This window comes from Pezoporus wallicus, unplaced genomic scaffold, assembly GCF_028554395.1.
Source record: "Pezoporus wallicus isolate ANWC-B61680 ecotype Strahan unplaced genomic scaffold, APGP_CSIRO_Pwel_v1 scaffold_8441, whole genome shotgun sequence".
NCBI lineage: Eukaryota > Metazoa > Chordata > Aves > Psittaciformes > Psittacidae > Pezoporus > Pezoporus wallicus.
In genome coordinates, this window is record NW_026641359.1 from 617,938 (window position 1) to 642,547 (window position 24,610).

Genomic DNA, 24,610 nt, shown 5'->3' on the forward strand with positions numbered 1-24,610 from the left:
ATGTAGTCAAATAGAAACAGTAGCTACCCAACAGAGACTGAGTGGAAACAGGTGCTTTATGTCACCAGTAGACAATGGAAGGGTTACAATGACCTATCTTGCCCTCAGGATCTGCGACATGGATCCCACCGTGTTTCTGCATGAAGACAGAATCTTCTCTCCTTCACCTCAGCAGAAATCAGGATATCTCCAGTGAGGCAGCATGTTGTAAGAGATAGTCCCAAGGGTCCTTTGGTGCTCTGCTCCTGCAGATGCACAACCCCACAGCAGCAGGAGCATCCCTCCCTTTTTGGGTGATCTCAGACCCAAGACATTTGGTCACGTCAGTCATGGGCTGGGGTCCCATGAGTCCCTTCTGACCGGAGACAGGTGTATTTTGGTAAAGACATAGTTTAATTGGAAATCCTAAAGGTGCTCAGGGCATCACGTGAGGCCTTCAGGCTTTCACGCAAACTAAGTATCAGCTTCATCAATGAATAATTGCAGTGTGATCATTAACATCAGCACTAATGACTGCCAATGGGCGATTGAGGACTGAGCCTAGAGTTATCCCAAACGTAACAGGAGTAGGTGGATCTTTCATGGCTCGGGGGCACAATACAATTGGAAAGAAAAAAAAAGGAATAGGAATTTTGCTAATGAAGTTGTGCTGAGCATAAACAGGATGTAAAACTGCCAGAAAAGTTTTGCATTTTGCTTTTATTTAAAGATATCCCAAAGGAACTGGGAAAACACAGACACCAATTTGACCCTGATTCTATTCCAAACTTCCATGATAAATTGGCACAGTCCTTTGCACCTAATATTTCTGATATTGGAAAGGCCAAGGGCATGCATTTTCCCGTGCATGGATGGGATGAGGCACAAAGGGTTATGATGTTAGAGGTAAGGAAGAAGCTCTTCCCTGTGAGGGTGCTGAGGCGCTGGTACAGGGTGCCCAGAGAAGCTGTGGCTGCCCCATCCCTGGCAGTGTTCAAGGCCAGGTTGGACACAGGGGCTTGGGCAACCTGCTCTAGTGTGAGGTATCCCTGCCCATGGCAGGGGGCTGGAACTGGATGATCTTCAGGTCCTTTCCAACCCAAGCCATTCTATGATTCTATGTCAAGAGCTTTCTGTCACATATATGCCCTTCTGATGAGCAGAGACTCCAAAGACAGACATTGGGCTTTAGCATTTCTCCATCCAAAAGCAAACCATGAGGGCATGGAATTACACTTTCTGGAATTCTGTTTTAATAGAAAAAAATATATTGAGAAGTGCCTGACGTCCAGAAGGCCTCTGCACATCCATGGAACTGACTGCTCCTCAATCTTAATTATGGATTTTATGTTAATTGAGGACTCGCTAGCTCTGAACAAGCCACCTAGCATCTCAATGTAACCGCATTACCATATGCAAAATGAGCAGAAACATGCCTCTTATGCAGTTCACAAGCATCACACAAGATGTCAATCTGCAATTGACACTGCCATTTAACTTGACATTAAAAAACTGTAAAAAATTTACAGAACAAATGGATAATAACTCAGAATGGATGGGTTGGTCAGAAATAATGAGGCAAAGACTAAATAGATGAAGGCCCATTCAACAAATAAGTATAGGCTTAACACATAAATCATGAATTGCTGTGGGGTACCTCATTTCCGGAAGGACAATTTGGAGCTAAATAAAAGGTCTCCCCATCCCTTTGCTCCTCACTCAACTGCACCACTCAGTTAGCACGGTAAGTGTTACCCATTAGCGGTGTTCTTTGATGGCAATGGTTCTCATTTGGCTTTGGTCAAGCAATGAATGGAAATGTGTCTTTGATTCTGATCTTTGTGGGTTGTTGGACTAAAGGACCTTTAAAGGTCCCTTCCAAACCATTCTATGATTCTGTGAGCTAAAGCTCTCTCTGAAATGTTGGCTTTCCAAGCCTGTTGGTCTATTGCTTATTGCAAAAGACAGTTGGTAGAAAGAGCAAAGTGGAAAATAAGCTTCTTGGGATGGAAGTCAAAGCAAATAAGTTGGGAGCAGTGTATGATGTGGCTACTACCATTGGACTTAGCAGCATTTGAACGCCAAAACAAAACACACCTCTATATACTTAGGAAGAAGTTGTATCTGAAAGTACTCTGTGTTTCAGGTCCTCGCTCCTCCCAGCCTTGACCAACCACTCTACAAACAACATGCGTTGTTGCAGATGCGGATGCTGCTCCGTCGTGAAGAGCAAGGCTGTGTGCTGCTGCCAGCCATGCCAGAAGACCATCTGTTGCAGCCCATGCCAGCAGTCCTGCTCCTGCGACCCATGCCAGAAGACAGTCTGCTGTGACCCATGCCAGAAGACAGTCTGCTGTGACCCATGCCAGAAGACAGTCTGCTGTGACCCATGCCAGAAGACAGTCTGCTGTGACCCATGCCAGAAGACGGTCTGCTGTGACCCATGCCAGAAGACAGTCTGCTGTGACCCATGCCGGAAGACAGTCTGCTGTGACCCATGCCAGCAGTCTACCTGCTGTGACCCATGCCAGCAGTCTGTTTGCTGTGATCCATGCCAGAAGTCCTGCTGTGACCCATGCCAGCAGTCTGTCTGCTGTGACCCATGCCAGAAGCCCTGCTGTGACCCATGCCAGAAGCCCTGCTGTGACCCATGCCAGCAGTCTGTCTGCTGTGACCCATGCCAGAAGCCCTGCTGTGACCCATGCCAGCAGTCTGTCTGCTGTGACCCATGCCAGAAGCCCTGCTGTGACCCATGCCAGCAGTCTGTCTGCTGTGACCCATGCCAGAAGCCCTGCTGTGACCCATGCCAGCAGTCTGTCTGCTGTGATCCATGCCAGAAGCCCTGCTGTGACCCATGCCAGCAGTCTGTCTGCTGTGACCCATGCCAGAAGCCCTGCTGTGACCCATGCCAGCAGTCTGTCTGCTGTGACCCATGCCAGAAGCCCTGTTGTGACCCATGCCAGCAGTCTGTCTGCTGTGACCCATGCCAGCAGTCTACCTGCTGTGACCCATGCCAGCAGTCTACCTGCTGTGACCCATGCCAGCAGTCTGTTTGCTGTGACCCATGCCAGAAGCCCTGCTGTGACCCATGCCAGCAGTCTACCTGCTGTGACCCATGCCAGCAGTCTACCTGCTGTGACCCGTGCCAGCAGTCTACCTGCTGTGACCCATGCCAGCAGTCTGTCTGCTGTGACCCATGCCAGCAGTCCGTCTGTGATACCAAGGTGTGCCAGAAGACCTGCTCTTGCTGTGGCCAGGTACCCTGCTGCTGTACCTGCCGCCCTTGCTGCCCTGCTGCGTGTCTATCTTGCTGCTCCTACACCGTGAAGAAGCCCATTGTGCTGAGTTGCAGCCCTGTGCCATGCTGCTATCCCCTGAGGAAGTATGGCATTCCCATCCAGCAGTGCTGTACCACAATCAAGAGGCTTCGCTGATCCAACTCTGGGAAGTAAAAGCAGCTCTGCCGGCTCCCATCTCTGGCACACAACAAGAACAGGCACAGGGAGATGAAAACCTGCTCATCTGCTCCTGGTTCACATGACGATGGAGTAAACACCTTGTGATTTTCTTCTTGTCTTCAAACTTGAGCTGCCTTCTTTCTGCCTTTTCGTTATTGAACATCTGCAATGCACTTGAATACGTCACTCATCGTGTAAAGCAAAAAAGCTCTTAGATATTAGTGGGGCTGTTAATTCTTTTCTTGGTGTATGGGACTTGGGCTATCTTTGCTGTTAATGTTATCGTTCTTCATTCCCTCTCTTGATTTGTAGACAATAAAAGTTAGCATTGAGCAAAACACAAAATCTTGCTTTGGTTGTTTTTACATCACTTTGCCCAGAATATGTCCTCTTTCTGCTGCTGTTCCTGTGTCTTCAGCCAGGTTCCTACTGGCTACAGACCTGTTCCCATGGCACAGCAGAACATTTAGGAAACAAAGAGCTGTCCAGCACTGCTGTGCGCATAAACTGGGTCATCATTAGTGATGATCCCTCCTTCCACCTACCGATCATCTACCTCAGCTCAGTTTTTACCATAGAACTTAATGGTTAAGGTAAATAAAAACGCAAAGTTCACAGTTGGAATGAAGCTTGCAGAACCCCACCACCTGAAGACGCACCACTCCATGAGATGTATAAGAAACTCATGATGTACAACAGGTATTTCACTAGGTACTGAGAGGAACTCACTACTCACTGAAGAGCAGGCACCATCTTCTTCCACTTCCATTTTCAAACTAATAGATTTCAGAAAACACTTTATGTTGTTTAATTCTTTTTATGTGAACAGAGACTTTCATAAGCAGCATTCCTGGATTCCAAGCAGTTGGAACGACACCCAGTTTTAGCGTAAAACTTAAAAGCTTCATTCCTAAAATAGCACACACATGAGTCAACGAGACCTTTTGTACCTGGCTGGGACTTCCTTTACTATTAAAATTCAGGACTCAGCTCTGAATTGCATGGCTCAGGAAAATGCCTTGAGCACTGTCTTGATTGCTTCCCTCAACCAGATCTTCAGAGCATACATAAAGTCTGCATTAGAATAGCCTTCTCTCCCATGTTAGACTCTTCCATAAACTCAGGTCTTTAGGAGTTTTTTATTAATAGGTAAATTCCACTGGCTGAAGGAGATCCTATTCCATATTATACCAGAAATGCATTCTGTTACGGAAATCATATGCTGGAAAAGCTGCTGTGGTGGATTCATCCCCGTTTACAAAGCTCTCAAATACATGGAACCACCATGGGATTTTACAAAGATATCTTGGCATGGCATGTCAAAGTGGTGATGGTTTGAAACTGAAGGAGGGTAGATTCAGATTAGATAGAAGGATGTTTTACTCCTAGGGTGGTGAAACACTGGAACAGGTTGCTCAGAGAGTTGGTAGATGCCTCAACCACGGAAACATTCAAGGTCAGGTTGGGCAGGGCTCTGGGCAACCTGGTCTAGTGGAAGGTGTCCCTGCTCCTGGTAGGAACTGGGTGAGCTTTGAAGGTATTGTCCAAATCAAACCATTCTATGATTCTATAATTCTAATAGAAGGATCGCCTTGGCCAATATGGTGACAATAAAACCTGATTAAAAGACAATTAATGACTTATTCCATGGATGACATGTTTAAGGGTTTACACAAAGAGGACATTATTTCCTTCAGGCAAGTATACAGCTAATATGGTGTGACCGAAACAATGCTCCCCTAGGGACAATTCCAGAGAGTCAGAAGAGGTCATGTTCGCATCTTGGAAAGATGCTGCATGTCCCAGCTGTGAGGAGTCATGTCACCACTCCAGCCTCACATTCAGAGTCAGCTAAACAGGATGGAAGTCTCTATTTGCCATAAACATCAAGTATGTTAGGACTCTCATCTTATATTGGTGCCCCCTCTCATCACATGAAGACTCCATCATCACCTTCTTCTCATGCGGAGATATGCTGGCTCCGCACATGGCCACAGTTCCTTCCCCCATTCCCAAGCCTTGTAATATCTGCCTTGACTCCAACCATCTCATCATTCCCTCCTGATTGTTCAGCCAAACTTTGCATGCAGAGCAGCCTAGGGCTTGGTTCACTGCAGCTAAAACAACTAGAAGTAATTGCTGAAAAACTCAGACCACCTGAGAGATTTCAGCTGGGCTCCCAAGGTACAGGGAAAAGTGATGGAGAAATGCACTCAGGATTGAATTTCCAGTCTGGAACCTCACACTTGCCTACAATGACAGAGAATCTAGTTGTAAGTGTGAAACACTTACATGTGATCATCATGAATACCATGAAATACAAGGTGTCTCAGTCTCACAGGCCTTAGAAATGACCTCAGAATATGGAGTATATGGAAGCAACACAGACAAAAGCTGACCTGCACTCTGCTTTGAAAGCTGTTTAATTTAGACTTAATCCATCCCTTTCATGGGAAGGCTTAGCAGAAATAAAAAGCACCCTGAAGGGAGACCCAAGAACAAGGCTGAGAAAGGAGAAACCCTTCAGTCTTAACTTTAACCACACAGAGGCAGGAAAACAGGATTCACATTGACCAGTGGTTTCCACTGGTCCACCAAAATCCCAGCCAAGCACAGAGGGAACACACCAGGGGTGACATTTCCAAGTTCCAGGCATGGTTCTCCCACTGCTTCAGCACCTGATTCCCTCGTGCGCATTGTCCCTGCGTCTCAGGCTCATTCCTTGGGAAGCGGATGGGAATACCTTAGAGCTACCTCCAGATCCCATTAATGCAAATTCATTAGAATCTTTCCACTCTTGTTCATATGTGAGACTAATTACGGTGAGGAATTGAAGTGGTGAGCAAGCAGAAAGAGGTAAAGATTAAATACCAGAAGACATGTGAGTGGCATAGGTTGGGTGATACATGGGGAAGTTGGAATTGCCGAAGAATGCCTCATTTCTTGGGGGGGGATAGCTTGGAAGCATATAAAAGGCTCCCCATCACAGTGGCCTTCATAATCTCGTCTTGACTCTTCCTCTCTTGTCCTCACTGGTCAATAGGGTAAGTCAGAGCTTACTACTTGCCTCTTCATTTGCACTGTACTGTATTTCCACATGCTCCTGCAAGAAGCCATCCAGGATTTCCTGTGCTGTTTGGTTTTGAGAGACAATTTTGGGGATCCAGCTGGGTGGCTTCTTTCTGATGGAATCAATGCTGGACAACATGCCAAATGCACAGATGTCCATGCAAAAATGTGGAGATCTCAGGGATAGGTTAAGATGGGATTCTGGACAGTAGGGACTTCTCCAGCCACTTCGGGAGGGGCTTTGGGATAAGGGTGCTTTAAGCTGCCTATACAGGGAAATTCAGACAGTAAAAAAGACCTTCTCTCTATTCTTTCCAGCTTTGCCTACAAGACTACCAACAACATGCCCAACGGAGGTTGCGGATGCTGCGGTGGAAGTAATAACTGCACCGTGTGCTGCTACAGCAGCAGGAAGTCATGCTGCAAGAGACCAATGTGCTGCCAGCCCATGCAGTGCTGCTGCCCCACCACTTGCTGCATGCCCACTCAGACCTGCTGCTACACTGTGAGCAACAACAGTGGCTGCTGCGGTGGCAGCGGTGGCTGCTGTGGAAACTAAACCCACTTGGCAATGGGCAGGCAACGCTCTGCTGCTGATGCTTCCCTCCTGGCTCATTTGGATATGGATATGGCCTTGAACGTTCTTCCTCCTTTGCTTAGAAACTGTAGATGATCTCTCCTCTCCTTTTCCTGCCTTTAATCACCAAACCCATGTAAATGTGCTTTGAAGTTGCTATCAGTATGATTTTTGTTTGTAAGCATGAGTCCTGCTGTTCGTTTTCCTCTTGGTGTGTGGGGTGTTTAAGTCTTTTCCTCACTGTTTTGTTTCAATCTGTCTGAAAACCAATAAAATCTGTAGTTAATGAGCCTGCTAAGTTCCTTGGTGGTTATCTGTTTGCTAGCTGGTGAATCCAGAGTGCTGCACTGCACCCATCACCTTTTCTTTGCTTTGTTTCCCAGTGCTCCTATGCTCCTGTCCTAAAGATGCCACCTAAGGGGGTTTGCCTACACAAAGAAAACCAGTGCACCCTGGATGCAGTTCTGAGTTTCTGCATAGGTCTATTCTAACACAAGCTGAGTGTCCGACATCTCTATGAACAATATCTCTCCTCTCTCTGTAAAACTACAAAGAAGTAGAAAGAACATAATACCTAAACTTGTGAAGGATGTGAATTCCTTCTGAAATAGTTTGACACGACACATCCCAGCTAGAAAAGTTCCATGTATTTCAAATAGGTGGTTGAACCTATAGACAGTCCTTATAAATTTATGAGATGGAAGTCTTGCCTCTGCTAAAATACCTGGGTTACCAGACATTAGAGAAATGGTGAGAAATCTCCATTGTCTTCAAGGAGGGGCTGGGTCAGTAAGGGTTGTGCCACAACAGTGTGCAAGATCTGCACCACAGCCTTCATTCTGTGCCTAATGCCTTTTACTGACTCGTTTCCATCTCACTTCAGTCCCTTTTTTGCATTAAGATCCACAGACCACTCCCCAAAGACCATTCAAACCCCAAGGTTACACGAGTGGCTGAACACAGCTATCACGGGTGGGAAATGCCCATCCAAACCATCACTTCTTCTTGCAGTTTCAGGATTTCCCAATGAGAAATTCCCCTCTGGAGGCAGAAGTGAAGGTGTGTCCCTTTGATTCTGCTTCATTAATTCCTTGTAACCTATTCAGTTCTCATGGGCAGGCATGCATCCTGACAGGGCACCTCTGAGGAAAGGAAATGCCATGCATGTTCTTCTGCCCTGTCTGGAGAAGTTGCAATTACGTGTGCTGCTTCTGCAGCATCTCGCTCAAGGAATTACTCTCATTCCAGGAAAGCCTGGGAAGAAGCTGGCTGCATTTACTGCAGCACTAAAATCACTATCTGCTCGCCCTTGCACTGTGCAGAAAGCAAAACAAGGCTCTCCTAACGTCCTCAGGGCTGACAGCAGCTCATCTAGGAGAACCCCCCATGGGAGCATCCCAGGGATCCCAGAGGATGTCAGGCAGCAGACAGGGAACTCGCCAGGCAGGCTCCACCATCCTCTCATTAGGCAGTGCTTCTCTCAGGATAATGTATCAAGGTCTTCAAATGAGAGCTGCAATTGTAGGCCATGCAAAAAATTCCACCCAAATACCCTTGGTGTTCCTGCCAGCATCCAGCCCCACAGCAAAGTGCATCACAGGCAGTGGCTGGCATCAAACAAGCATTCATCCACCCTGGTTCAGCTGCCCAAAGCTCTGCCTTACCTTGACCTTCCTCTTTCCCTTCCTCCCAGTAAATGGTTCCACCTCAACCAAGTCTCTTCCTGCATCACTTCTGAGTCCCCACCACCCGCGTAGCTCCATGACCCCAGTCAGAACCAGTTCTCTGTGCTTGTCACATCTATTTCACCTCCACATTCCTCTCCCTCTTTTGGGCCAAGCTGGGCTCCTTCTTTTACCACCTCCAACACTCGGAGTCCTGCACAACCTCCAGCTCCTTGCTGAGGAGCTGGGCAGGGCTGGTGCTGCTGGATGCCAGGGCTCCAGCACACAAGGAGATTTCAGCTGGATATAAGGGGAGGTTGTAGGGGGGACACGTTGACTTGCAATGGCCCAGTCCTAGAGCTGTGGTTCCTTGCATTGCTGTTTGCACAGGCAGTGCTGCCCCTTCTTTTCTCAATTGAAATGCAAAGGATTCTGAAGCGAATATTCAATTCAGAATTCCAGAACACGTTTTTAGGGAAGCAGTCCCAGCAAAGCAGAGCAGGAACTGGAACGCTCCTGCGCCAGAGGTGCCCCCATGCAAACCTAAACACCCCAGGTTGGAAGGGTTTGCAAAAGTTAAGGCAAGCCAAAGGGCAAAGATGGATTTGGCATCACAAAGATGCTCTTTGCATGCAGGATGGATAGATGATCTTGCATGCAGGCACGTGCAGGTGACTGGAACCCCGGAGCCGGCATGACTCCCAACGCATCCCAAACACATGGTCTTCTCTCTCCCTCCTCACATGCACATCCTGTGACTGGGATGGAAAATACCCATTTTCACGAAATCTGCCAAATATTTGTTTCGAACACCATTCTGATGAAACAGCCTCTTACGTGCCCGAAAGACACATCCCAGGGGTTCAGTTTCGGCTCTGCCACTGATTCAGCATCAAGCTGCTGCTGAGTAAGTCCCTTAGCATCTTCGGCCGTCACTGTCTGCATTTGTCAAGCAGATAGGAAGACGCATTTTTGGCTCCCTTGCAAGGTTGCAGAGAAGACAAATTCATTACTATTCATAGCAGCCCTTTGATTATCTGCAGGCTAAACAATTATGAGGCGAAACAAAGGTAGTGATCACAAATAATAAGGCAAAGAGTAAATACCAGGAGACACGTAAAGCTAAAAAGTATGGGTTTGGGTTTGTAAACAGGGAAGTTCAAATGTCCAATGGCTGTCTCACTTCCAGGAGGAAGGTGTCGAGGACTATAAAAGGTCTCCTGGCCCAGCTCGCTTCATTCGCTCATCTTCTCTTTCATTCACCTCTCCTCACTCTCCAGCAGGGTAAGTAAGAACATCTAAATCTTCCTTCCTTTCCTAAAAGAAAAATGCTTTGATATCTTATAACAGTATCCAAATATGACAGGGTGTCTGGGGTGGGACTTTGAAGATGGGCTTTTATGAACTCTGTGCTACGAATCATGGGTGATTCGTAGAGGGATGGAGAGGTTACGGGAGAATAAAAAGGGCCATGCACAGCCAGGGGACCGTGGCTGTGGTTCTTGCTAAGACATTATAAGGAAGAACTTGTGTGGTTCTTGCTAAGACATTACAAGGGAGAAGTTCTTCACTGGGAGGGTGGTGAGGCACTGGAACAGGTTGCCCAAGGAAGTTGTGAATGCTCCGTCCCTATCAGTACTCAAGGCCAGGTTGGATGGAGTCTTGGGTGACACGGTTTAGTGTGTGGTGCCCCCACTCATGGCAGGGGGTTTGGAACTGGATGATCTTAAGGCCCTTTCCAACCCAAACTATTATATGATTCCATCATTCTATGCCCTGGTATGAGTAGGTGGGCATCTGCATTGCAGAAAAAAGACAGGAGTTATGAGCAAGATTTACTACAAACAAAAAGACAAGACTCGGTTTCAGCTCATTGAATCTCTGAATTCAGCATAACCTGAGTTTCAAATGAATTCTGTAGGTCCAAATATCCTGCTCCCAGTCACAGACAGATTTTCTCTGTTCCTTCCAGCTTTGCCTACAAGACTACCAACAACATGCCCAACGGAGGTTGCGGATGCTGCGGTGGCAGTAATAACTACACCGTGTGCTGCTACAGCAGCCCGAAGTGCTGCAAGAGACCAATGTGCTGCCAGCCCATGCAGTGCTGCTGCCCCACCACTTGCTGCATGCCCATGCAGGCCTGCTGCTACACCGTGAGCAACAACAGTGGCTGCTGCGGTGGCAGCGGTGGCTGCTGTGGAAACTAAACCCACTCGGCAAAGGGAAGGCAGCACTCTGCTGCTGCTGCTTCCCTCCTGGCTCATTTGGATATGGATATGGATATGGCCTTGAACGTTCTTCCTTCTTTGCTTAGAGACTGTAGATAATCTCTCCTTTTCCTGCCTTTAATCACTGAACGCTTCAAATGTGCTTTGAGGTTGCTATCCACTGATCAGTGTGATTTTTGTTTGTAAGCACGAGTCCTACTGTTCATTTTCCTATTGGTGCGTGGGATGTTTAATGCTGTTGATGTTTCATGTTCCTTTTTCTTGCTTAATCTCCAATTAGTCATGAAAGACAATAAAATGTGTAAGTTATAACACTGCAAACTCCTGGTACATGTTTATTCATTTATCTTTGTCTTTTAAACTCTAACTCTTGATCTGGGACTCTTTTAGCAGTTGCTTGGTTCCTGAATAGAATGAATTTTTCAGCTATTTGTCATGTTATGATGACAGCACCCCAGTTTATGTAGTAAAATCCTTGGGTCTGTCTTTCGTCATAGTTCTTGCTAGTGACAATACGTTATCTAAGCTACAGGAGCATCCTCCTGGCCATGCAGCTCCATGCTACCTTTAAAGATACACAGTTTGCAATAGAAACATCTGTATGGTCCTCAAGCCAGAGCTAAAGGTCTCTTTTGTTAATGGAAATCTTTCCATTGGTGAATTTGATGAGCTTCTTAAAAGGTTTGATACCTTCTCTGTATGATTAACTATAACACCAAGCATGGCCTGCATGGTGCAGGGAGGTACTCATTGAAAGATACGGAGATACAAGTGTAGCCTGAGGGATTCAGGAATACTGCCTAACTTCATCTGGAATACTACTGAAATGTGGCAAATTTTAAGAGACAAGAACTTAAATATTTGCACTTCCTGCTTTGTAAAATCCTCAGGAAGGGAAGTGACTCCAAAACACCTCTTCCAACATAAAAAAAAATCCCCAAACAGCACAATCTTGGGACTGCAGTAAGAAACCTAAAATCCCTGTTGGGCCTGAACAGATACCAAGGTCTTTTCCGTCCTTCCACGCACGCCCCATGGTTTCCTGCAAGGCAATGGCACTTTTCCTGTAGCTAAGGAATAAATAACCTCTGTGGCAGCAAAGTCCAAGCACGCGCCTTGGAGTCACACCCTGAATTCTGCACATGCTTTGCCCAGTGATTCAAACCCAAACACCACTGGACCAAGCCCTGAGCATCTCCTACGGAGGCTCTACCATAGCGTGTGCACATGGAAATACCTTTTGCACTGACAGCCCTGGGGCTGGTACTTAAAAAATGCCTTGACCATCCACAGAAATGCAAAGGGGAGAAGCTACGCAGAAGAGGAGTTCAAGCAGAAATCAGAGAGGTGGATATGGTGCTTGACAAAGCCTGAAATGCGTATTTCATAAGGCCCTTGTTCCAGATTTAAAGAGCATAAAAGGGCTTTCGTTGTTGATCCCACTCACTTGATGGAGTACCCCACACAGGCCAAGAATATCTGCCTTTCAACATGGTCCTGATGTCACCCTCAATTTCCTCACCATCTCTCCATTTCTTCAGTTTTTCTATGCTCTGGAAGGTGATGAGCATCATATCCACATATCACAGACCTTCTGGGAAAAATAAGGTCCAAGCTTGCCCTATCTGCAAAGCCTTGTTTCAAAGCATCAGCTGCTGGGTGCCAGCACATGGGACTGGACACCAGAACTCCTGGGCCTTTTTGTGGCTTTCCCACTGCCAGAGAGACTGCTTTTGGGCACATCACTCAACATCACGGTATTCCAGGTATCCTGATGCCAGGATCCCACCTGACTAACCTTAGTAACAGCGTATTTGAACATGACCAATGAGAGAACTAATTAGATAATGGCCACTGCATATGCAAAGAGCTAAGCTGACAGCTTCCATCAAGGGAGATGCTAATTGCTGCTGATTAATACAACAGCAAGTGCCAGAAAAAATATCCATACAGAAGTGGCACTCACTGCTCAGCTATTAATTCCCAGGGCATGCCTCATTTCCAAGAGAGCTTGGCTGCATATAAAAGCTTTCAGCCCTGTCCTCAGGACTCAGACTCTCTGCTCAGCCCATCTAGCCCCGGTCACAGGGTGAGTTGGATTCTCTCAGCTGATTTGGATTCTTCATTTTTATTCATAGAAGCAGCAAACCAAAAGGAAGTCAGTGGGGCTTGTTGCTTTTTTCACAGGCTATTTATCCCCAGGGGCTTGGCTGAACACAAGATGCACTACCAGAAAGGAGACAGCAACCAGGACTTGTACCACGACAGCTCGGTCTGTGGCGAGAAGGGCTGGACAGGGTGCTGCCACGAAAGCCCTATGGGCACCACAAACCTACCCCCTTGCCACGACTCCGGCAGCCTCAGCCGTGACATTGAGGGGTCCTGCCAGAGCGAGCCTCAGGGCTGCCAGCCCCTGGAGCCGTGCCCACCGCAGAGCTACTGCCCACCGCAGCAGAGCTGCAACAAGCCCCGGCGGCGGGTGGAGGTGAGCCATGTGCAGCCCATCTGCCCCCCACCAGTGAAGATCCATCGCCGGCCGCTGCAGCAGTACCGCCCACCGCTGCACTGCGAGGAGCCGGGATGCTGCGGCAAGCCCCGGAGGAGGGTGGACCAGTGCCCAGTAGAGGATGCTCGTCCCCCCGTGATACTGCATCCCCTGCCGCTGCAGCATCGCTGCCCCTGCAGCCCGTGCTGCTGCCCGCCGGTCCAGCACTGCCGCCCGGCTGCTGTGCCCCTGCCACAGCATCCCAGCCAGCACCAGCAAAAGAAGGTCACTCTCTTGCCACCCTGTCTGCAGAAGAAGTGATGTGCTGGGACCCCTCCTCAGCACATGCTCAGAGGGGAGGATGCTTCACTCCTCGCCTCATCACTGTTCTCACCTCTGCTTTCAGCACAAAAGCGGTGGCTGATGGCTCCTTGCTGCTCTTTGCACACTGGATTCAGGGTCCGCAGTCCCCTGCTTGACCCCAGCACTGACACTTTAAATTCTCAGGGTCCTCCATGCCAAGGAATAGACTTGAATCATTCAACCCCACTTTGCTCTTCCTCAGGGTGGAGCAGCCGTTTCTCCCTTCCTCTGAGAAGGTGAGCAGCATGGGGATGGAGAATCGGAATGGAAAGAGCCTGAGGAAGGATGGGAAAACAGCCTGACATGGATTCACCTGCTCTGATTTTGAAAACAGGACTATACTGGTTAAACAGTACACACTGTGATGGCAGGAGCATTAAGGACTCCTGAGATTTTATTTCCTCCTCTGTGTATTCAAGAATAAAGTGGAAAAACCTTAGCTGACACTTGGTTCCTTTATTTTTAACCCTAGAATTATTACAAACATTACCATGAGACATTAAAAGTCATTAAAGTTCTCATGAGGAAACTTGTACCTTTAAAATCAAAGCCAGAGTTTACTCGCGAGGATTTTGGCTCTGGCTGTAGCAGTCTGACCACGTTGACCTCCATCTGTGTGCTGTAAAATCCTCTCCGCTGTGGTTACCCACCACAGAACCAATTCATGGACTTCACTATGGTCCAGATCTAGGTACAAACTGTTTGCTCTCTAATGCATGCCATCATTGACTAGATAGTAACACTGCACCAGGAGGCCATCCATCATACGAATGTTAATCATGATAATAAGGGTGTGCTCCAGCACGTGAGGTGTGTCTGTGCATACCAGGAATGCCTTTTCACTCCATGCAGGAAGATGCAGGCCAGGCTCTTCCCCCACAGCACCCAAATGCACAATGGTAACGTGCTGTTTCTCTCTCACTTTGCCAGAAAAACCTCTCACTAGTGCATTAAAACATATTTCCGTGTCTCTTTGTATTGCCCAAGTGTGTCCCCACAGCCGCTAGCAACCACCAAGGAAAACCAGAAGGAAAAGAGAAATTCAGTCTTGTTTCCTTGGTGCAGAAAACCACAATAATTTATTCTTTCTCTAATTTCAACCAAACAAATAAAACCACTTAACGTGTGAACTTTAGCCTCAGAAATTCCTTACTTTATCGGCTATTTTACCCCAGCCTCTTCTTGCTGAAGCCAGCTCCCAGACACAGACCCAGTGTGGTGTCCAAAGGGCTGATCAGAGCCCACAGACCAAGAGCCAGCATAACCCTCACAGCATATCAGCTTTGATCCATTTTTCCTTCCAAGGTGCTTTTTGCCAGCCACCCCATCCCAGTTAGTCCATGGACTTTTCCAGCCAATCCATGTCCAGCAGTTTCAGCTGCTCACCCTAATTTGACGTCACCTGGATTAGCCAAGTCCACCCAAAGCATTGATGAAGATGATACACAGCACCAGTCATCCACTGTTTAGTTTACCCATCCAGTCCACACCTCCACCAGCTTAACTCCCTTAGGTTGCTATGTGAAACTGTGCCAAAAGCCTTCAAAAGCTGAGGTAGCACCATCCATCACACTCCACTGTCAGCAGAGCAAATGCCTTCATCACCGAAACCCATCAGCACGATTTGTTCTTGGTGACTCTGAACTGGCTCTTCCCAATCACCTATCTGTGCTTCAGGCACCTGGAAATGCTCCTCATGGGTAGTAGAAGAAGGGGAAGGCCAGGACATTAGCACTGTCCACATCATGGCTCCTGACTCACAGGTCACTCATCAGCCTCCAGTCAGTGTCCTGGTCCTCTGGAGACAGTGAATAAGTACGTTATTACCTGCTTCACATAGCTGATGTGTGGTTGACATGATATTAATCCTTTATGTGCACCACTTGGTAACTGTTGTATAATATATATAATTATAATTAAGAGATGCTTATCAGGAATCACGAGTCAAGCAGAGCATGCCAAGTGCTGGGAACAGTATCCAAATGGAGGAGGTGTTTTGTCAATAAATCATTTAATCCTCGTTCCTGCAGCGTGTTTCATTTACAATGGGAGAGACTTGGAACTATATAAAAGGCCTCCAGCCCTTTGCTTCTCACAATCTGTTCCCCTGGTCAGCATCTGCCACCCCTTGTGAATTGGGTAAGAAACATCCCAGGTTCATTTTTGGATGGGTGTCTGGATTCAGGGGGTCACAGACCTGGCACACTTGCCCCCTGTTTCAGACCACCAGGGCTAGAGGACAGTGGGCAAAGCCAAGGAAGAAGCTATTGAGAGACTTGGGTGTGGGATCTACAGCAATGCCACTAAATTCTGCAATGCTTTTATGGTTGTTTCTGTTCCTGGAGAGGGAAAAAGTGAGGGTAAGGTCAGAAAGGGGGTTTGGACATGATGTGATCAGTACTGGGCAGCTGCAAGAACTGTCTTTGGATCCAGGCTTTCAGGATAAGCAAGGTTGACCTGTTCCTGGCTCAGTAAACCTTCTTTATGGCAAACTGAATGGAAAGAGAAGAGGTGGACGTCCAGACATACCTGACTGTGTGTTTTGCAGGTGTTCCCCTACGACTCAAACATGATCTACTCTTCTGGAAGGGAATCATACTTCAACTTGAACTCAACCTGGTACGATCCCTCAGGCTCCTGGCTGGACACCCGGCGCACCCCCTTCCGCTATGGCTACAACAATTGCTGCTCAGGGTGCGACGGTGAAGGCGTTGAAGGGATGAGAGGGCACAACTACCGTCACTATGGCTATCGGCAGCCAGTCTGCTCCGAGAGGTGCCACGGCTATGCTGTGTCTGATTCCTGCCATGGAGGTGGTTCAAGCTGCGTCAGGAGACCCACGTGCAGCTATGGGTCATCAGGGGGATGCCAGAGCTATGGGAGGTCCGTCTGCTCCGAGAGATGCCACGGATCCTCAGGTTCATGCCACGGAGGTGGTTCAAGCTGCGTCAGGAGACCCACGTACAGCTATGGGTCATCGGGGGGATGCCAGAGCTATGGGAGGTCCGTCTGCTCTGAGACGTGCCATGGATCAGGGTACCAAGGTGGGAAGCCATGCTACAGCAAGCCAACGCAGTGCATCACCCAGTGCCCCCCAGTGCAGACCTGTCCCTCTCCGGTGCAGCAAGGCTGCGTGCCTGCTGCAAAGTGCATCCCAAGCCAGCAACAAAAGCAGGTCTGCAAAGTGCCAGCCCAGAAGACAAAATAGAGGACATGAGGAATGGGGATGAATGGGGGAACCTTCTCCCTCTTGCAACATTGCCTTGATGAATGGCATGTCCTGTCTTGTTCATGCATCTCCACTCTTCCTGTCATTTTGCTTGTAACATGCTTTGAAAGTGTAACTCACCGTCCCTGTGAAACATTAAGTGCTGTTCCCGTCCTTATTTCACAGCAGATGTGGAGGCAATAAAAAAACTATGGTTCATACCCCCCTTGCATCAGTGTTTTCCACTTCATCCCTTTGAACTAACTCTGTTCCTTCTTGTGGCCAAAGCTGGTGATTGCAGTGTCCCTGTTCACCTCATACTGAGGTTCCTGGTTGATTCAACCTTACAACTTCCTTTTTAAGAACTAACAGTTTTCATCACAAGCTCTTTCTGCAATCCAGCAATTAAATACTAATATCCTAATGCAAAAAGAAAAGCCACGCATTTCATCAGAGGTAAGAATGAGAGGGTCTGCGTGGCATATCATTCCATCCACTGACTAAGCAATGGGTACAGTCTGACTTACGTCATAAGCCTCCAAGAAGGCCCTGGGAAAAAAGTCAGGAAGAGGATGCAGGAATGGGAATGCCATGGCTAGTGCAGAACAAGAGACAACGCCAAAGCTGCTGGAAGAGAAATGTTCTGGTCCATGGTCCATTAGACCTTGACTCATCCCAAGGGAGGCAGCTCCTGCTATGTGTCTTCAGCAGTTGATAGTGATGCTCGGTGCATTCTGAGCGATAAGAGCTGTTAGGAAAGACCAGGATCTCATGCTGATCTCATTCTGACTGATGAGAGATGTTGGGAAAGACCAGGATGGATGAGACTCCTTCTAAGACTTTGACCTTGGGAGAAGTGTGGATCATCTGGCCAAGAATACGTGTCAAATGGAAGTTAGCAAAGGGTTTGTAGACATCAGAGAGCACTTGGCAGGACCTGTTCTCTCTAACAGGAAGAAAAGCCCCAAACTCCTTGTGGGATATGGCCTGATAGGGCTATGAGAGGAATCACCTGGTTGGATGGTTGCAGGAAAGCAGGGATCTGGAGTCTGTGACTCACAGCATCATGCCCCCAGTGGCTCCCTGTACCTCACCCAGTCCAGGCAAGAGCCTCCATCGTCTCCATCTCCCCGTGTCCTGCCTGGCCCAGCCTGCAGGATGTGACACATCACGGAATCAGGTGCTTTGCAACATTAGTGGTGGAGATTTCTCCTGCAGCACGATCTGGATAAGGAAAAGAAGTAAAACTGGGTGCAGGGTGCACCCTCCTGGGACAGAGGTGTTATAGGAGGACACATAGGGGCTGACGACATGCTCAGTAAACATTCCTTGCCAACCTCTTTCTCACACATGTGCAAAGGCTGATGCCAGCCTGCATTGCAGAGCACACAGTCACCATCCCAAGCATGGCTTGCCGGGGTGGCCCAGGATGCGTGGTGCATTGCAATGGCTCAGCTACCCCTGTGCATGCAACGTCTCTTGTGCAAGCCTTGGGGACCTCTGTGGAAAGAAAGGTGCCAGCAGAACTATTGCAATAAAGGATAGGGGGTAGAAAAGCATCCAAATCCACCTTCAAATCCCTTCTGGAGCAAGCTGGGTTGTGGAATATTGGGTTGGAGGAGACCTCAGGAGGGCAGCTCCCATTTCCCACACCCCAGAGCAGGATTTGTTCTGCTTAATCTAATTTGACATGCAGTTGTCTAATCTCTAATGAGAGGGAATTCACATGAGCAACCCCTGTCCAAAACAGATCTTCTTTGTGTTTAAAACACCTCTCAGGGAAGTGGAGGTTTGAACTTGTACTCCAGACCCTCTAAGGCCTTGGGTTCATTCTGTGCTTCATTCATCTCCTTCATAAATAGAAAACCAGTAACTGACATATGAAAGAATCATGACCATGTATACGCCACCCAGAAACTATAATCCCAATTAGGGAACAAACCATCTCTGAGACCTGGGACAACTGCAAAGGCAATTCCTTCCATAAAACTGACAAATGACCCAAATTAAAACCCTGCTCTTCACTCTGAATAGGATCAAGGGTCACAGGGAAGCCTTCCCCTAATATTAGGAGCTTTGCAGAAGATATATGGGGCTCAGAGACCATCTGTAGCATCAGCCCTGTCCTGCCTTATACATGCATCCAGGTCGCTGACAATGCGTGAGCATCCTCCCATCTGGGATCATACTCTATCGCCGAGAGACATTATAAACATGTTTGTCACCATCCACGTGCTCTGGGGTGTGATCAGTGGATCGTGAATAATAGTTTCACAAGAAAACTCCTTCTTCTGACACTGGTGAAATAGCCCCAGACACATTCTGATTTCCTCATGTACCCATTCCCTCAACTGAGTCAGTAATGAATCTCTTCATCTTAAGTCAATCAACCGGTGCCATTATTAATATGACAGTGGCCTCTAGAGTCCTGCTGACATCACGCCTGGTGCACTCGGTAGGCAAAAAGGCTTTTCCCCAAGGCAGAGCTTAAATCAATAGAGATGCAGATCCTGGTGCCCTCCCCAAATGTAGGTGTGAGGACAGAGGGAGGACAGAGCTCAGGAAGTCCCAGCACTTCCCTCCCTACCTTTATCTCCAATCAAAGTGTAATAAAGGTAACCAATATTAGATATTGGAAGAAGTATCCTGGGACTGGGACACTGTTGGAGACTTTCTGTCCTTCCCAGCCTCCTGCCTGAATGATCTCTGCCTCTTACGGGGTTTTCAAATCCTTCTCTTTGGGTTAAAAGTCTTTCTTTGGAGCAATGAAAGGACTAACTTGAAATATTGCAACACTCCAAAGCTCCTTTTAGTGCTTCCGTGCTGTTTTCTCAGAAACAGGTTTCTCTTTGGTGCTACTCCCAAGCCATGTCCCACCTCCTGCGTTCTCCCCCTCCCACTTCAACTGGATGAATCCAGCAGGAGTTTGCTTCAAAGTCTCTCATCATCATTGCCCACCTGTGAACCCCAAACCTCAGGACAGCTTTAAGAGCCCAGAGGTGACTCAACTCCTTTTGTAACCCACCAGGGCTGAGCTCCATCACCCCAGTGGAGATGCATGGCCAGTGCTGGCCCCTAGGGCTCAGAGGAGGATGCTCACACTCCTTCACACCCCTTGTTTTCAGGGCACCCCCCACATGGACCAGCCCCAGGCTCTGTGCTCATGTTCTGCCACCCCATCACGTGCTCATACCTGCATCCTTAATTCCCTTTGTCTCCTTCGCCTACTCACAACCTAGATCTTTTATTCCCAACCTGCCCAAATGCACTTATTTTGCCTACACACCACCATGGCCTTGTTTGCTCTTATTTCTTCAAGCCCTTTGCATTTCCTGGACCCCTTTGTAAGCCAACCCACTGCTCACCCCACAAATTCCACCTTCCCATCCACTAACGTCTTTGCATTGCCGACTGGGGCTCAAGGCTCTGCTTCGCATTAGGCACAAGAAGGAAGCAAATGCTTTAGTCAAAGGCAGCAGGACCATCCAGAAACCTCCCCATCCAGGTGTGGTGGGCAATCAACATTTTTATGGAGTAAGGAGAGGAATGGCAGGATATTGATCCGCTTGCAATACCGGGAGTCAAAGAATCAAGTCCCTCCAGTGGGGCCTCATCTTGTTTCCAGAGGGAGAACATCAGGTGCCCTATAAAAGCTCTCGCAGCCCATTTCTCCTCATAGCCTCAGCTTCACATCTCCTCTCCAACTGCTGCTGAACAGGGTAAGTGCAGCTTGAGCAAACTTTTGCACTCTTCATGATCACCAGCTTTGTCCTGATCCTGAGGTTCTCGATTACTTCTATTACACGTCTTATCGCCAGTCACAGTTGCTCAGTCCTTCTGCCTGGGTTGTCTTCTCCATCCATATTCATGTCTATCCATAAATAATGGAAAGCAACTAAGAAAACTTAAAACTTACTGGCTCAGACAGCCTAGGACAGGACTCTTCAGGTCTAGCTCTGGACTCTGGCCTCTTGTCACTAGTCACAAAGTGCTTTAACTTCTGTCTTATGTACTTGTTAAACATAGAAGAGGAAGGAAAGACTTGCTCGAAGAAGGGTAGCACAGAGTGCTCTGTACAGGTCAGGGACCACTATGGGCAGAAATGAATAGCTGATTTTCCTCTCTTCTACAAGACTGCCTTATAATCAGAATTTATTCTGGATATATAATCCCATCTAACTAGCCACCTATTGCTGCCAGCTGGCAGACATCACAGCATCTCCTGCCTTGCACCCACTCAAGGATCATGGTCTTCCCAGCAGGTCTGAAGATGTGCTCCTGCCAGGACAAAGACCAGTGCCACCAGCAAGAACGATCCTCATGCCACAGCAGTGAAGGGTGTCACAGGAGCAGTGGAGGATCTGGATGCCACAGGAGCAGTGGATCTGGATGCCACAGGAGCAGTGGATCCGGATGCCACGGGAGCAGTGGATCCGGATGCCATGGGAGCAGTGGATCCGGATGCCATGGGAGCAGTGGATCTGGATGCCACAGGAGCAGTGGATCCGGATGCCATGGGAGCAGTGGATCTGGATGCCACAGGAGCAGTGGATCTGGATGCCACAGGAGAGTGGCGGATGTGGATCAGTGGATGCCATGGGAGCAGTGGATCCGGATGCCATGGGAGCAGTGGATCCGGATGCCATGGGAGCAGTGGATCTGGATGCCATGGGAGCGGTGGATCTGGATGCCACAGGAGCAGTGGATCCAGATGCCATGGGAGCAGTGGATCTGGATGCCATGGGAGCAGTGGATACGGATGCCACAGGAGCAGTGGTGGATCCAGTTGCCATGGGAGCAGTGGATCCAGATGCCATGGGAGCAGTGGTGGATCCAGATGCTACAGGAGCAGAATGGGATCCTGCCATGGAAAGCCACAGGATTGCCAGCAGCAGATTTATCAAGTATCCTCAAAGATGAAGTGATAAGGACGCTGTGTATGCATTATACACACGCATGTCCTTGATCTTGTGCTGAGTTCCGAAAGCTTTGCATGTCCTCCAGCCACCTCCAAAGAAAGTTTCTCCTCTCCCTCCCTTGGCGAGTTCTGTACCTTTGATGAGCTTATCTGTGGGTGCTAAAACAAGCTGTGTATGTTCCTCTGTATCATTCTATATAGATGCCATTACAACCTGGAGTTCATGAGAGTTTTGTGTCCATGGATTTTCTTTCACCTTGAGTTTCATATCACAAAACAAGACATTTTGTGCTGGTCTAATAGTCCTGAAGTCACCCGGCCTGGAAACAGACAATAGGAGTGGGCACTGACACATTCTCCTCTATGGAATCCAAAGGAAAAGAGAGAATAGAGAATGCTGAGATTTTAGGAGGCCACTTCAGGCATCTGCAGTGCCTCCACACCACCTTCCCATGGAGGCCCAAAACCCTCCATCAACACCCCACAGGCTAAATTGCACAAGCTTGGGGTCAGCTATAGCCACAACCATGGGGCAGAAAAAGTCCTATAGGCAAAGGCAGAGAAACCCCTTTCTTTGCCATTTAGCCCCGGGACACCATCCTTAGGCAGGTATCTCCACATGCTTAAGACAACCCCTTTCTAGAAACCCTCTGCCCAGCACTTCAAGAGCTGTAGGTTGAGCCAAGGGTGTTGCAAGATGTTAACGTTACACAATGAGCTGATAAGTTTCTTCTGGGCTTGTAATTAGAACCAATTGTGTAATTATTGGTCCGGGATTGCCGTTCATGAAATGGATGTTGCCCTCATAAGATAACTCTCAAGTGTGTCACAATGATCAGAGAGATGTGGCATTGCTGAAAATGGTGCAGGCAGCAGCTAACCCCCTGAGCAGTCTGCCTGCTTTTGGTGTAGAACTGAAACAGGGGAAGTTTGGGTTGGATATAAGGAAGTTCTTCCCTGTGAGGATGGTGGGGAACTGGAATGGGTTGAATGGAGAACCTGTGGTTGCCCCATCCCTGGCAGTGCTCAAGGCCAGGTTGGAGCAAGCTGCTCTAGTGGAAGGTGTCCCTGCTCATGGCAGGAGTTGGAACTGGATGAGCTTTAAAGCCCCCTTCCAACCCAAACCATTCTATGGTGTAAGAATCATTTGGAAAGGGTGGTTGTATGTGTGTGGCATCTGCCTTAAGCCCCCATTGCAGAACCCCATTTTCAAGGCCTTTAAGGTAGACAACCACAAATCTAGAGGTGCCCAGGACTGCTGCCTGGGTGCTGCTGGTCTTTAGTGACCACTTTAGCAAGCTCAGAGTAATTCAAACACGAGGAAATGAATAACATTGGTGATGTTGAGAGCCAACAATTACTTTGAGTCTATTTTGATGAAGAGGATTGAGCCCATTTCATCTGATGCCGGAACAAAACACAGTTAAATAGAAGAGATCACACCTGGGTATGGTTTGCCCTGACACTGCACTAGCTCCTGACAGCAGTTTAGCAACACAAAAGAAGCCTTTTTGTTGCTTACCTGACTAATTAACCCTGCCCTGTCCACCTGCCTTGCCAAAAATCCCTGTGTTTTGGTAACAGCAAATGTGTCAGATGGTTAATCATAGAATCCCAGAATCAGAGAATGGTTTGGGTTGCAAAGGAGCTTAAAATCATCCAGTTCCAACCTCCTGCTATGGGCAGGGACACATCACACTAGACAATGTTGCCTAAGGCTCTGTCCAACCTGTCCTTGAACATTGCCAGGGATGGAGCATTCACACCTTCCTTGGGCAACCCATTCCAGTGCCTCAGCACCCTCACAGTAAAGAACTTCCTCCTTATATCTAACCTGAACTTCTCCTTTTCCAGTTTGAACCCATCACCCCTTGTCCTATCACTCCAGTCTCTGATGAAAAGCCCCTCCCCAGCATCCCTATAGCCCCCCTTCAGATACTGGAAGCTGCTCTGAGGTCTCCACGCAGCCTTCTCTTCTCCAGGCTGAACAGCCCCACTAGTCTCAGCCTGTCTCCATACAGGAAGTGCTCCAGCCCCTGCTCATCCTTGTGGCCTCCTCTGGATTTGCTCCAACAGATCCATGTCCTTATGCTGAGGACACCAGAACAGCACACAGTGCTCCAAGTGTCCATGCATCCCTCCAAATACCTCTCAGAACTGTTGGCCAATCACAAGCTAATTGTGGAAAGGGGAAAAGTGCTCCAAAACAAACGTTCCTACAAGTCTGGGGGAAGTCCTTGGGGTCTACCAGCTCCCCACAACATAGCAGCCACCCAAGGCCACCATGTGTCACCAAGGGCAGCACCCATGGGAGCCCTGGCAGCGCTGAAACCACTCACAACTTGGAAAGAATCCACCAGTGCTGCTACTCCAGCATTACTCACTGTCTGAAAGTTCACCACATAATTATGTACCCTGCTAATCCTGGATCACTACCTAGGACCAGTCTTCCCCCTTCCAAAAATAAGAATCCCGACTGCGTTTGGGCCTTCTTGCAACAGCAGGAAAGGTTTGACCAACAGGAAAGATTCATAGGAGCTGGCTTCAATCTCTCTTCACCATGGCAGGGGGGTTGGAACTGGATGATCTTAAGATGGTCTCAAGGTCCTTCCCAACCCTAACTATTCCATGATTCTATGTTTCAGCTGCTTTTAAGAG

The 24,610-nt window shown here is 48.2% G+C and overlaps 3 protein-coding genes across 3 annotated transcripts in view; all 3 read left to right on the plus strand.

Moving 5' to 3' along the window:
• LOC130606756 (protein MRP-126-like) overlaps window positions 1-24,610 on the plus strand; it is a 201,326-nt gene that overhangs the window by 159,874 nt on the left and 16,842 nt on the right. The gene's annotated exons all lie outside the window — the stretch shown is intronic.
• Window positions 13,200-13,784, plus strand: LOC130606674 (uncharacterized). Its single transcript, XM_057423184.1, has one exon. The coding sequence runs from the start codon at window positions 13,200-13,202 to the stop codon at window positions 13,782-13,784; it is 585 nt and encodes a 194-aa protein (XP_057279167.1).
• On the plus strand, window positions 16,396-17,034 carry LOC130606673 (keratin-associated protein 5-2-like). The gene has a single exon (XM_057423183.1). The coding sequence runs from the start codon at window positions 16,396-16,398 to the stop codon at window positions 17,032-17,034; it is 639 nt and encodes a 212-aa protein (XP_057279166.1).

Excerpts from the sequence above, each read along its gene's own strand:
- LOC130606674 (XM_057423184.1), top strand. The coding sequence starts at position 13,200 with ATGCACTACCAGAAAGGAGACAGCAACCAGGACTTGTACCACGACAGC.
- LOC130606673 (XM_057423183.1), top strand. The coding sequence starts at position 16,396 with ATGATCTACTCTTCTGGAAGGGAATCATACTTCAACTTGAACTCAACC.